General features: G+C 37.7%; 1 protein-coding gene across 7 annotated transcripts in view; it reads right to left on the reverse strand.

Moving 5' to 3' along the window:
- Positions 1-715: 715 nt before the first annotated feature.
- LOC106869028 (origin recognition complex subunit 5) overlaps positions 716-14,182 on the reverse strand; it is a 47,218-nt gene continuing 33,751 nt past the window's right edge. For all 7 annotated transcript variants that reach the window (XM_014914521.2, XM_014914524.2, XM_014914520.3 and 4 more), the window contains 7 exons: positions 13,504-13,594; positions 12,006-12,079; positions 10,026-10,129; positions 9,874-9,921; positions 7,415-7,525; positions 6,264-6,376; positions 716-1,006 (listed from right to left, as the gene is read on the reverse strand). In XM_014914521.2, the coding sequence (XP_014770007.1) occupies positions 961-1,006; positions 6,264-6,376; positions 7,415-7,525; positions 9,874-9,921; positions 10,026-10,129; positions 12,006-12,079; positions 13,504-13,594 (587 nt within the window). In that variant the 3' untranslated portion in view covers positions 716-960. The remainder of the gene's footprint in view (positions 1,007-6,263; positions 6,377-7,414; positions 7,526-9,873; positions 9,922-10,025; positions 10,130-12,005; positions 12,080-13,503; positions 13,595-14,182) is intronic.

Here is a 14,182-nt window from a genome sequence, read left to right on the forward strand (position 1 = left end):
GCACACATTCACTGTCTGCATGCGATTATACTTGGAAAGTTTGTGAGGAACCCATTGACCCAATTTCTTGACTTTTCGGATGGCACAAAGGTGTTGATGAATGATTGAATGACCAAATCCAAGCTTCTCTGCTAGTTCCTCAACAGTTACGATGGGATTTTGTTTCACCAGAGTTTGCAGGATGTCCTTGTTGAGCTCTTCAGATCTTCCAGGACGAGGGTCGTCTTCTAGGCTGTAGTTTCCAGCTCGGAATTTTTGGAACCACTGTTGATACTGGCTTGTGCTTTATTGTCCGATACCCATATACAACATTAATATTCCTCACACTTTGCCTTTATTGAACCCATAAAGCAAAATATGACCCCTATGCTCCTTTGTCAATTCCATTACAACTTTGAAAAAAAAAATAACTGTTAAAATCAAACTGCACTCTTCAAAACTTGAACTAAGAATAAGACCAGGTAAAATTACAACCTGCCTTTATAGCAAGTTGATGCAGGTAGTTTATCCCGTCTCCCTTTGACTTTTAGTTCATGCAATTCAAAAAACTGCATTATTTATGGGATGATCCAATATATACACACGTATATATGCAAACATATATATAAATAGCTATGTACATATATGCACGTATAAGAGAAAGTTGTAATAAGGAAACAACTTGAAAGATGCACAGATTCTTGAGGAAATACCAAAACCAAATAAACAAACAGAATACTTTTAGAAAACAATATTTATTTCAGAAGGAATAAAGTTGGTCTTTTGTTGGACAATTCTTCAATTTGTTGAGAATATTTTTCTTTTAAGTTTTATAGTCATGATGACGATGATGGTGATGGTGATGATGATGATGATGATGATTAACAACACCATCATTAACTGTTGTTTACATTAACGATAATGTTCTTCATTTATGATAATGCTGTTAACAGTAACGATAGTGTTGTGTGTTTTCTGTTTTTATAAGAAATCATAGAGATATCGGATTATATCAAAGTTCACAGACCTGTAATGTAGAGAAAATATTTAAACGATTAGCCCCTTAATAAGATGAAGTCCATCAAAAAAGGGACAATGAAAAGGATACAAAAACAGAGCATGAAGAGGGAGGGAGAAAAAGGAAGAGGGGCCAAAAGTGAGGACAAGTGGGTGCAAGTGTATGGTGTGGTGGTGGGGAGAGTGTGTGGTTAATAGAAGGGGAGGTGGACAATGGGAAAAGTGAGAGAAGAGGAGGGTGACAGAAAGATAAGTGATAAAGTGACAAGAGTCTATCAAAGATGGCAGACAAGGAGAGCAAAAGGCCTAAATGTGAAGTAGATTATTCAGCCATTCATATTTTTACATTTCTTGTTTTTCTTTTTCTTCTGTCCATGCTGTTATCGCTTAGACAAATCTATTACTAAGGTATTGTTCATCGTTTTGCAATTTGTGACGTCACAAAAGAAAAAGCACTCAGCATACACGGGTGGTGTGGTTGGTGTTAGGAAGGGTATCCAGCTGCAGAAACCGTGGCAAAATTGGTGTTTGATGTCATCATACAGCTCACTGGATCCTCCCCTCTTCATCTAACCCTTCCCCCTCTCCTCTCTTGCTCCAGCTCCTACTTCTCTTCACTCCTACTCACCTTCTCCCTCCCTCGTAACCCCATCCCTACACAATCCAACTCCCATCCCATCCCTTACACCCACTTCCACATACCCCACCCTTGCTTTCCCCACATCCCAACAACACTACACCACACACACATTAGCACTGATCACTTCCCAGCCCCACACCAACACATGCACACACACACAAGTCATGGTCACTAGCCCTCTTCCACACGCACATACATGCTCTCTAATACACACACACACACGCACCTTCATTTTGGGATCACCATTACTTTATTATCTCCCCTTCTTCCTAGCTCTCCTGTGTGACCCCTCTGTCCAGCATTCGCTATGACAAATCGCTAGCCACAACACATTCTTTATTTTCTCTCCTTGTTTCTTTCTGTGGAAGAGCGTAGGCTCGAAATGTTAAAGACTTTTTCACTTCCCGAGCGTTAAACTAATACACCTGTTTGTTGTCTACACCACCTGTCTTTGTCTTGTTTTTTTTTGTGAATTCTCCCCCCCCCCTCTCTCTCTCTCTCTCTCTCTCTCTCTCTCTCTATCTATATATATATATACACAGAAAAATTTGAAAATGGAGACAAATTCCTAAGATGTTATTAAATCATTTATATCTTCATATCATCGACATATGTTTGATGAATGCATCCAAAATACATCTCACAGGACGAATAATGTCGAGCATTGCATCAATCTCATCAGGGAGGATATAAACGACAGTGCTCATCAAATAGACATTTTAATAAGTATAAGAAACTCTAATATATGTGATGCATATATATATATACATATATATATATATATACACACACACACATAGGAGTATACAAGCATACACACACACTTACACATAAGTACAAGTACATACACACAAGCATAAACATATGCACACATACATAAATATACATGCATATACATACAAGAATACCTGCAAACATATGCATATACTTATATGGAAAGCAAAGTTGTGAAGGAAATGCTAGAAATTTGAAAATGCTCTTGAGGAAACAGATGCCATAGGGTGAGAGAAGAAGAGAAGGTATAGAAGAAGAAAGAGGGAATGAAAGAACAAAGTTAAAGGAGAAAGGGAGTTATGAGCAAAAGGAGAAAATATGACAGATGAAAAGAAAAGATGAAGGGAAGAATATGGATTATGGGAAGTAAGAATAAAGTAGAAGAAATTATCATTAGGTGAGGGGTAAATATTATTTAAAAAAAGCAAAGGAGTGTTTTTTCCAATGTAAACACCTGTAAACTCATTCATTAAAAATGTTTACCAGTTTATGTTTAGAAAAGATAGATAGTTGCTCTTCCATACAGAGAGGACAAAAAGATTTCCTTTTGTCATAGGGGAATGATCTGGATAAAATTTTATAATCTAAAGAAAAAAGTTTGTTAGAGTCGTTAAGGTGCCAGATTAGCTTACTAAGTCTTGTAGAATTACACTTATGACTATATTTAAAAGCTGAAAGATGGTTTGCTATACAGCATTTCAACTCCATAGAAGATAATCCAATACAAAAGAATTCTTTAGATCCAGAGGTAATTTTGCATTGGTAAATGGCATTCTAGGTTTTCCTGAAACAACTCATCAAATAAGATTAACTCTTTCATTAATCATATCAGATGGCAAGCTTTCTTCTTTGATAATAAGGATGTTAAGCCACCTTCCAATGACCAAAATTCTGAATTTAGTAAATCATTCAAATCTAAAAATAATCTTCCTCCTAACCCAAGTTTAAAACAGTTTGAAGAGGACCTCTGGTCGATTGTTAAGAATGTTAAATTCTATTGCTCACCCTTAAGAAATAAACATCTAAGATATCTACATAATATTACCAAAGAAATAAACAACAGCATGGAAGGCCTCCTTGTTCAATCGGATAAAACTGGTAACCTGTATCACTTAAGCAAGGATTTTTACCTAAAACTACTCAGGAAGGAAATACAAAGAAATATACAAGACTACGAGTAAAAACATTATCAGAAAGGCCAATCTAGAGGATAAGAAGATTATGGAAAAATATAACCTACAAATGAAAACTGAGCCTTTAACTTCAAAGCAACCCTGTTTTGTCTTAAAGGGACACAAACCTAACTTCATCAATAACCCAACTCTCTGTCTTATCTGCCCTTCTAGTTCGGATATCGGTATACTTTGCAAAACAGTTCTTGGTAAGTACATTCCTTTGTTAACGAAAATACTTAAACTTAATTTATGGTTTAACTCATTCCAGGTTGTGGACAGGTTCAACTCTATCAATAATAAACTAAACACTAACTATTGATAATAATAGTAATAATAATAATAATATTATTAATAGTAATAGACACAATAACAACACAAATACTCACATTGTTCCTCCCGTAGACAGTAATCCGAATAATATCCCATTACATCAAAATATCCATAATCCTTTCATAATTTTAAAGATAAACAATGGAAGGGAAGTAACCATACTTCCCCATCCTGCATAAACATACAAGTATTCCTGTATGCATATGTGTATATATGTTTATGTATGTGTATGTACTTGTGCTTGTGCCAGTGTGTAAGTGTGTGTGTGTACGCATGTATACACGTATGTGTATATATATGATGGCCGTCCACTCGTGACTGAGGAAGACCATTGCCGAACTTCAGGAACATTACTTATGTTTTGCATTTGCGGCTCCGTTGGTGGCTAATGAGCCCTTCTCTTGACAAGCATAATCGACTGCAAACATTGCAGACCAAGCTTTCCCCATTCACTATATGAGCCGTGCGCTTTCGCGCAGCTCGCTTAAGTTCTTCATGCTGGATACGTGCTCTCTCAAAAGTGTCGATCTCCTCCTTAACCTGCTTCCTCCATCCGTGGCGATGACATACATTCATGCTGGATACGTGCTCTCTCAAAAGTGTTGATCCTCTCCTTAACCTGCTTCCTCCATCTGTGGCGATGACAGGTATTGTTCTCCCAGTCGTCCATTCAGACAACATGTGCGACCCACCGGAACTGGGACTTCATGATGAGGGCTTCGATTCCGGGCATTTCGGCTCTGCGAAGCACCTCAGTGTTGGAGACTCTGTCCTTCCAGGAAATTCCCATGATTCATCGCAAGCAGTGGAGGTGGAACTGGTCAAGTACTCGCATTTGCCTCCTGTACAGCGTCCACGTCCCACAGCCGTACAGCAGAGAGGTAATGACGACTGCCCTATAGACTGCCAGCTTGGTGGAAAGTCTGATGTCTCGTTTGGCCCACACACATATCCAAAGTGTATATAAATATACTGTTACTAAAACTGCTAACTCACATAGTCAGGTATATCTAGGGAGCTCCATTAACTTTAAACAAAGATTTTTAGCCCATATACATTCATTTAAACTGAATATCCTGAACAACACTAACTCATTGGCTGCATATATACAGGGTGTGCACAAGGTCTGGGTAGATGGCATAAATAAAATCATAACATAAACAATTAAATATAAGAAATAATAATTTCATAAAGTATGTGTTAATATCAAAGAGGGTTCAGGGGGTAATTAAAATCATAACATAACATTAATTTACTCTATATCAAGTCAATACACAACCATATCTAGGTTTGCATAAAACATAAATTAATAATGGTATCTTCAGGTTTTATCTCAATAATAATAAAAGCAACAAATAATCACTTTTATTCTCTCGCATTTATGGATTACACACAGAAGAAGAAATGGATCATAGGAATTCTATCTTTATACAACCATCACAAATTTTTACCATGGAATTATTCTACCTTTTTGGAGTTTTTGCTCAAATTTATACCAACACAGATATATGAATACCAATAATTTTTTAAGCAAAGTTTTCCTTATTTGATTTAAACAGCATTTTTTTCATTCGATTTCCTCCACTGAAATTCATCCTTTTGACTTGATTCTCTGAGGAGTGGATATACTTCCCGATGATGCTTAACTTTCATTTTACGAGGAAGTATATTCACGAAATGATCGAAAGAACTTTTAAACATTTTAAAACCTTTAAATAATCATAGTTGTACTTTATTTATCTATTAATACAATATTGTTAATATTATATACTTACCTTTATTATGATTTTTAAGATATAACTATTCTACTATTTTACTCTCTAGTATATAATCGCTCTCAGGAATCTTTAAATATCTTTTAAGATTTTAGACAGATTTAATTAACTATATTTATAGTTTAAGTCCACCAAGGATAACAATAGCTCACCAATTCAAGCAGCAGAGAATGATTTGATAATTAACAGAAACTGACCAACAGATGTTCAAGCTGAACATTGACTGCTTCAATGCCTTCAGAAAGGCAATATCCTGACCACTCACTCTCCTCCACTGACCAAAACTTACTGCATACATACGTATAGAACGAGGTGCAGCAGAAAAACCTCCCACATTTTACAAGGTCATTGGCATGGTGTTAGTCATGTTAGGCAAATGGTAACAGTGTCTTCAGGGTGCTTAGGTTCTACCATTTTCTTTCATCAGTTAGCATCATGGTTTGGAACAGTGCATTTGTTTTGGAAATGTTTATCAAAAACGGTCAATGTGATGAAGTAGTTATTCTAAAAAGTTATTAGTTGCTGTTGTTAATAATGAAGAAGAAAAATAGAGTGAAATGGGAATAAATATACCTGGCTATGGGCTTGATGGTATCGAGTGAGACGAGGCATTTATATTTGGGAGTTTCAAGTTGGTCATCGGAGGCTACCAAGGTCAAGAGTTTGAGAGTGACCAAAGAACTGATCTAGAAAATAATGTCAAAAATGGAACAAAGGAATAATGGTTATATGGAGAGGGAAACGGGCAGTTGTTATGGTTGGACATTAATTGCTGTAATGACACAGAGAGGAAAACCAATTTATTCACTTTTATATTTTCTTATAAAAGGTGTTAGAGCCTCTACTTATAGCCTGGTACCAACCAAAGACCTGTGAGTGGACTTGAGAAATGGAAACTGAAAGAAGCTCATCCTATATATGTGTGTGTCTCTCTTAAAATTCCTGGCCCAGTGCCAATATTTCAATCGTTATTATATATTTAATGGCAATTCCTACCAAAAGATTACATTTTCTAAAAGTGGTAATCAAACTTTATGTGTTCAAACCTGGCCAAAAGAGTGAAGCAGCAAATGGAATTTGGTATGGTGTTACTTCCCAATGAATAACCTTCAAAGGACACAAGCCATCAAAGAGAACACAACTCTTAATAAATGCAAAAGTATCCACAATGATAATTATGGAGATTCACAACCATTTAAGCTGGTAGGATGGTTTATTTCTTTAAGAGATAACTTGGATGTTAACCACCCAACTGCGAAATGGATTGAGATCTGCAGATTCAGTTTGGTAATGAAGAACAAGCATCGTTGTGAACCTTTTGTATAGGATATAACTTGACAGTTGTAGTAAGATTTAAATTATTGGACCTTGTGGTCAACTGTTGAGGACCCTAATCCCAGAGCCACTGGGCTTCAATGTTTAATGATTGAAATATAGAAATAAAATCAAAAGATTTCTTTAGAAAGATGTGTTGCCCATAACCCTAATGATGTTCCTGAGGAGGGTTCTAATTCTTCACAAACATTTTAGAGGAAATTCACTCAAGTACTGAAACCATTAACAGCCTCAGTGAACTAGCTTCAATTGGTAAATGGAACCAAATTAGGGGCTCAACTATTATACAGCTTTGCTCTTTCCCAACAGAGTTTGACCCTCAAACATATACAAACCAGTCCCCTGCCCCTCCCTGGCCATAAGATATATTAACATACCCTCTTACTTACTTGCATAAATAGGTTGGCGGACGGTGCCACCCTGTCTTCGACTATGGAGTAGAATATTGCCATTAAACGATCCAAAGTAAACAGTTTCGGACCCAAAAGGTGGTTGCTTGTCTGAAATTGAAAAGAAGCACCAGAATCAAATGGTTTTTCCAAGTTTTTATGGTTGTTGTTGATGTTTAAGCCATGTCAGTCCTGATGAAACCGGTTCCAGTTTTGATTATCCTATCTTTTTTTTTTTCAGACATAGTGTATCTAGGACTACATTTTCCAATGCTACTTCAAGACAACAGGTTTTGGTTTTATTCTATTTTCTTTATTCTATATCACAGTTGGTGATTCATAGAATCATTGGTTCCCAGCAGTTCACTTCCATTCCAACAGCAAGGAGAATGCCTGGAAGTCTGGAACTGGGTGCATTTCAAAGAACTGCATTGGTCCCCCACCCACTACTGCTCAGTTCTTCTGCCAACACACATAAACACATATGTGACAGACGGTTTGGCAGTTTGCTTCTAGCAAATTCCAAAGCCAAAGAAATGGTGAAGCAGAGGCTAGAGTAGAAGACACTTGCCCCAAGGTGCCCCATGGTGGGATTGATCCTGGAACTATTTAGCTCAAAGTAAACTTCTAAAGCACATAGCCATGTCTGCTTTGAGATGAGGTCCAAGTCATGAATCACTGGATTAACGACAAACGAGGAAGAGAAGGAAGGCTTCGGTTGACTGAACTTTCTGCAGAGCGATTTATTTATTAATTATTTATTTATTTAGACATGGCAGAAACTAAAGTTGAACCTAGAACTCATCATCATCATCTAACGTCTGTTGTCCATGCTGGTATGGGTTGGACGGTTTGACCAGGGCTGGCATGCTGGAAGGCTGTATCAGACTTCAGTCTGGTTTGGCTGTGGTTTCTATGGCTGGATGCCGTTCCTAATGCCAACCACTCTGAAAGTGTAATGGGTGCTTTTATGTGCTCCTGGCATCGGTGTTACTGGATTGGGAAAACCAAAATGCTGCAAACCATTATTGACCACGGTTCTACTTTTGCAGCTTAGAATGTCCAGTATTTTGCAACACATATTATGAGACATTGACTTTTTTATGTCATAACATCTTGCCTTTGTTGTTCAGTTATTCTGTCTTCCTGGACGTCATAATCTTATAGAATTATTGGTTTACCAAGTTTGTTTGTATCCTTTTCTGGTACATGATTGTCTCAAGCGTTGCATCCGTATCTTTTACGGAGTGACCAGTGGAAATTGAAGCACATTCCAATCAGGACAGCATTTGTGATCTTCCCAAACACTTCACAATCCTCTACAAAACGATCGATATTTTTCTCCTACTTATTACAGACGTGGTATTAGTTTGTTGGAAGTGGTGGAGTAAATGCCTTTTCCTCACTCATATTCAGAGCTTCAAGCTTAGCAGCCATCAACAATCCCCTTCAGTTTCTCTCTTTAAACCACTGCTCTGTAGCCATTCCTACAGTTTTGATTTTATATATTCTTGGTGTTTCTGTGATACTCTCCACATAACTGCATTTCTTCCACATATTATCCTGCTTTGGTATGCTCTCTTCATGTTCAACACATCTAAGTCCTTCTTCTATCACAACATGTTTGAATTGTTCCCATCATCTCTTCGTGGTTTACTGACTTTTGTACTTCATTTACACAACCAGAAATTGTTCACAAGTCCCCTCCCTCCAATCTTATATTCGCTATATATAAATGACTGACATACGCTTTTGAATGAAGTGCCCCATGGACAATTTGGGGGTGTTTTTGTTTAATTGTCTGATGCCTCAATCTTATATCCAGATCCACTATTCCAGCACAAGAATGCAAAACAGCAACCAGTCATGTGTTGAATAGCATTTATCAAATTCCTTAAATTTGGACTTCAGTACAAGATTTAATCTCATTAAATATATTGGTTTCACTGTTTTATTTATTTTTTAATACATAAAATCATAGTTCCTATATTCCTAGATACTCATATCCGTTGGCAGCAAGTTTAAAAATCCATTCTTTCAAGAAGTATATTCCATTACAATGAGTTCTTTCTCTTCTCTTCATGGCTAAAGTCGAACACAATTTACCAAACTTCATTCCAACATCACTGTAACACCTTTATTGTATTAACAGGTAAATTGATCTCTTTTTCAGACTTTGCAAATATCTTTAAGTCATTCATGAAGAAAAGATGATTTTGAGAAAGTGTATTTCTTCTTAGTTTTGTAGTCCAAGTTGACTTATCCATAGGTTAACAAGATTGGTCAGCACATTTTCACTTGACAATCTTTTAATTGCAATGAAGTGTTGTAAAATGAAAACTTTTTTTTTCCTCCTCTCAGGATATTAAAAAAATAATGCAAACAAGAGGTGCTGACTGTTTGAATTGAACCAATTCTTTACTTCCTAAAAACAAGAAACGAAAGCCAAAATCTCTTACCCTCTCATTCTTCTTTTTCCGGAGACTTCCATGAACCTTGTTAGATTTCTGAAATGTAGAAATATTTGTCAAAGGTCAAAAACGATGTTTTTAGAGAAAAAAACTTGGTGTTTAACAATGAAGGGAATTAACCAAAATCTAGCAGACATTACCTTACAAAAGAATCGTCGATCAGTCTTGGCTGGATTGTATGATGCCAGGTAAGCAGCAATTAATAGATATTTAGAATAAAATGGTAATTCCAAATGATTACGACCTGCAAGGAATACAGAAAAATTTCATTAGTGTCAAAGATCAGCACAAAACCAGAAATAGACAAATAAATTGATCCCCAGTACATAACTGGTATTTTATTGAATTTGCAAGGTTAAATATTGACTTTGGTGGAATTTGAAGACAGAATGTAAAATGCTGGATGAAACACCACAAGGCATTTTGTTCAAATCTTTAACAATTCTATAAATTCACTGCTATAATTTTGGCACAAAGTGAAACATAGGCAGGAAATTGATAGAATTCTTTGAAATGATTTATTACTCAGAGTTGGTTATTTTTTCTGATGAGTTGTAGCACACCTGAGCACACCTGAGCACTGTATGCAATACACTCATTATTACTATTACAATCAAAATGCAAGAAATAACAGCTAAATCACTTCCCGGCACCTACACTATCATCCACACACCTACACATGCACACACGCGCATGTCAATGTCACCAGCCCCCTTCCACACGCACATACATGCTCTCACATCCACATGCATGCACCATCGTTTTGGGATCACCACTACTTTATTATCTCCCCTTCTTCCTAGCTCTCCTGTCCGGCATTCGCCATGATTGATCATTAGCCACTAAACCTTTTTCCATTTTCTCTCCCTGTTTATTTCTGTTTTCCTTTCTGTCGAAGAGCGTAGGCTCAAAACGTAAAAGACTTTCTCACTTCCCGAGCGTTAAACTAATACATCTGTTTGTTGTTTACACACCCGTCTTCCTCCTTTGTTCTTTGTAAATTCTCACTATATATATATATATAGTTATGTAAGAATGTAGCAGAGTAGAGTATAAAGCTCATCCACCTTCAGGCTTCCCCTTTGCTATCCAGTTGTAGTATTATATGTACTTCCAGGTTTTTGTCAGGGTATCTGTCGTGTGTGAATAGGTAAGTGGAGAAATTGTAGGTAACAAGAAAAGGTATGGTTGGACATCTATTTTCAATCACTACAATTGTTTCTATGCAATGTAGTTCTTCAGGCATGTAGGTACTTGATTATGCAACTGTTTCCCTGCATTATGAGATCTAGTTGTGTTTCCTCAGGAGATATGTAAATATTGTCTCTGTTAATTTGAACTCCTCAGCTTCAAGAACATCCTCTCTGTCTGTTGTGGCCTGAATTTAGTAATAGCCACTGAGTTTATCAAGGTGTGTTGCTGCTTTGAATGTGTAGATGTAGTGAGATGGGTTTTTTTTTCCAGTTATATATATATATATATATATATATATATATATATATATAAATGAATGATAATTTTGATTAGGCATAATGATACTAGTAACTGGTAGTTAGGATTCAATACACTTATGCTTTACAGTAAAAGTGTCAGGAAAGAAGTTGGCATAATATTAATGAATGAATGGCAAGAGAACAAGAATTATGTAATTTGTTTCTGCTATAAACATTGCTCTCAGGGCTGAGTGCAGGGAATTAACTCCATGGTTGGCGTTAGGAAGGGCATCCAGCTGTAGAAACTCTGCCAAATCAGATTGGAGCCTGGTGTAGCCATCTGGTTTCACCAGTCCTCAGTCAAATCGTCCAACCCATGCTAGCATGGAAAGCGGACGTTAAACGATGATGATGATGATGATAAATGTGTGTACACACAATCACAGACATACCGATAGGACTGCATCAGGCATGGCCATTTGGTTGTGGAGTTGGCCTTGATACCTTGTGGTTCTGAATTCAATCTCACTTCACAGCATTTGACCCTCCCCACCTTGTGACAGACAAAGAGGGTTTGTCACTGAGATGCTGAAGAGCATCTTCCTCCCCATCTGCCGAAAGTCATGGACCCCACACCACCTCCTTCTAACTGATACATATAAAACACCAAGGGAGGAGAAAACTGACCTTGAATGGAATGTAACTGCAGTGCCATCTGTTGGCCAGAGTTTGAATCCTGTTGCATCTTCTCCCATTGTGCACTGAACAAGAGAAACGATATGAAGTTTAAAGGACCAGCTAAATACACAAGTTAAATGGTAGAACAAAATATATCTGTAAATTAGGAATTACTGAAGAAACATTTGGGGGATTTGACCTCCTGCAATGTGTATAAGGATAGGCTAGCCTTTTCAATGATTAACACAGTTAAAAGGGTTTTCAAGGAAGCAAGCACAACTTAATGAAATACTTAATGAAATACTTGTCAAAAATTCACTGTCAATTATACAGTTACCATGTCTAGCAATGTGCTGTGTCTATGACCAACATGTTTGTCTCTCACTGGCACTGGTCATTCATCTGTAAATGACCACGGATAGTGGTCAGAGATTTCAGGAATGATGTCACTGTATGCCAAAGAGATGTTTCATTGGCTTCCAGTGTTGAAGGTTAGGTTCTTAGTATCTTTGGACCTTCCAAATACCAATAAGAAAAATTCAGTCAGAAAAATACAGATTTGTGTCAGGGTTGGTTAATTATCATCATCATCATCGTCATTTAACGTCCGCTTTCCATGCTAGCATGGGTTGGACGATTTGACTGAGGACTGGTGCACCAGATGGCTACACCAGACTCCAATCTGATTTGGCAGAGTTTCTACAGCTGGATGCCCTTCCTGACGCCAACCACTCTGAGAGTGTAGTAGGTGCTTTTATGTGTAACTCGCACGAAGGCCAGTCAGGCGGTACTGGCAATGGCCACGCTCAAAATGGTGTATTTTATGTACCACCCACACAAGAGCCAGTCCAGGGGTACTGGCAACGATCTCGCTCGAAAATCCTTACACATGTCATGGGCACAAGTGCCAGAAAGGCGATGCTGGGCACAGGTGCCATCCCGATTTCGCTTTCGCTTGCCTCAATAAGTCTTCGCAAGCTGAGTTTCGTGTCCAATGAAGGAAACGACTGGGTGCCAGTCGTCGAATTTAGTTCGGTTTCGATTTCACATGCCTCAACAAGTCTTCGCAAGCGGAGTTTAGTGTCCAATGTAGGAAAGGTACGCATAATTGGGCTGGCTACACCCCTGGCAGAGGCCTTGGATTTAGGTCTCACTTGGCTTGCCGGGTCTTCTCTTTAATTATTCAACCATGAGGGAATGTTACAATGGGCTGCAAGACAGAGGAATAGAACTGATGTGAAATTAACCCTTTTCTTACTGTATTTCTACAGAAGTACACTATTTTTTCAATTCACCTTGAAAATAAGTTCATCCTAATTCATCTGGAATTTGGAACATAAATCAGCAATAAATTTTGATGAATGATTTTGGTTTCGATCACTTGAAAGTAGGAAGTCTGTCTTGTAGAACGAAAGGCTGCTATCAATAGGGTTAAGGGCTGGACTTTATCTGGCAGCAAAATGGACAATTGTAAGGAAGCGAATATATAAAGGGATGCTCAACTCACCTTGAAACTTCTCGTAAATAAACAGTTTGAAGAGCTTTTTTGAGATGTGGTTCAATATTCTTCCATAATTTCCGACTGTCATTCATCGTGGCTGTTGTTACACAAAGACAAAAAAAAAAAAAAATCATGAAACCACAAACAACAATTTGGGTTTATTTTTCATTTATTAAAACCTATTTCAAATTGCACCCATCATCATCATAATCATTTCCTTGTTTGTTTTTCTACATAGGCCCAGAGTGAATGACCCAGTGAGACAGCATTAACCCACTTATTAGATCATAATTTAACGTCAGCTTTCCATGGTAGCATGGGTTGAACAATTTGACTGAAAACTGGTAAGCAGGTGGGCTGGGCTGCACCAGGTTCCGATCTGATTTGGCAACATTTCTATGGCTGAATGCCCTTCCTAATGCCAACCACTCTGAGAGTGTAGTGGGTGTCTTTTATGTTCCACCGGCATGGGTCCAATGATTTGAAACTGGCATCAGCCACGACTACAGTCTTGTTTGGTTTGACATGTCTACACAAGCACGGTATATCACCAAAGGTTTTGGTCACCTGTCACTGCTCCCATGAGGTCCAATGCTTGAATGGTGCTTTTTATGTGCCACCGGCATAGGTGCCAGTCAGATGGCACTGGCATCAGCCACAACTACAATTAAATTCCCTTACGTCC

The sequence above is a fragment of the Octopus bimaculoides genome, chromosome 4, assembly GCF_046866305.1.
Source record: "Octopus bimaculoides isolate indiv1 chromosome 4, ASM4686630v1, whole genome shotgun sequence".
Lineage (NCBI taxonomy): Eukaryota > Metazoa > Mollusca > Cephalopoda > Octopoda > Octopodidae > Octopus > Octopus bimaculoides.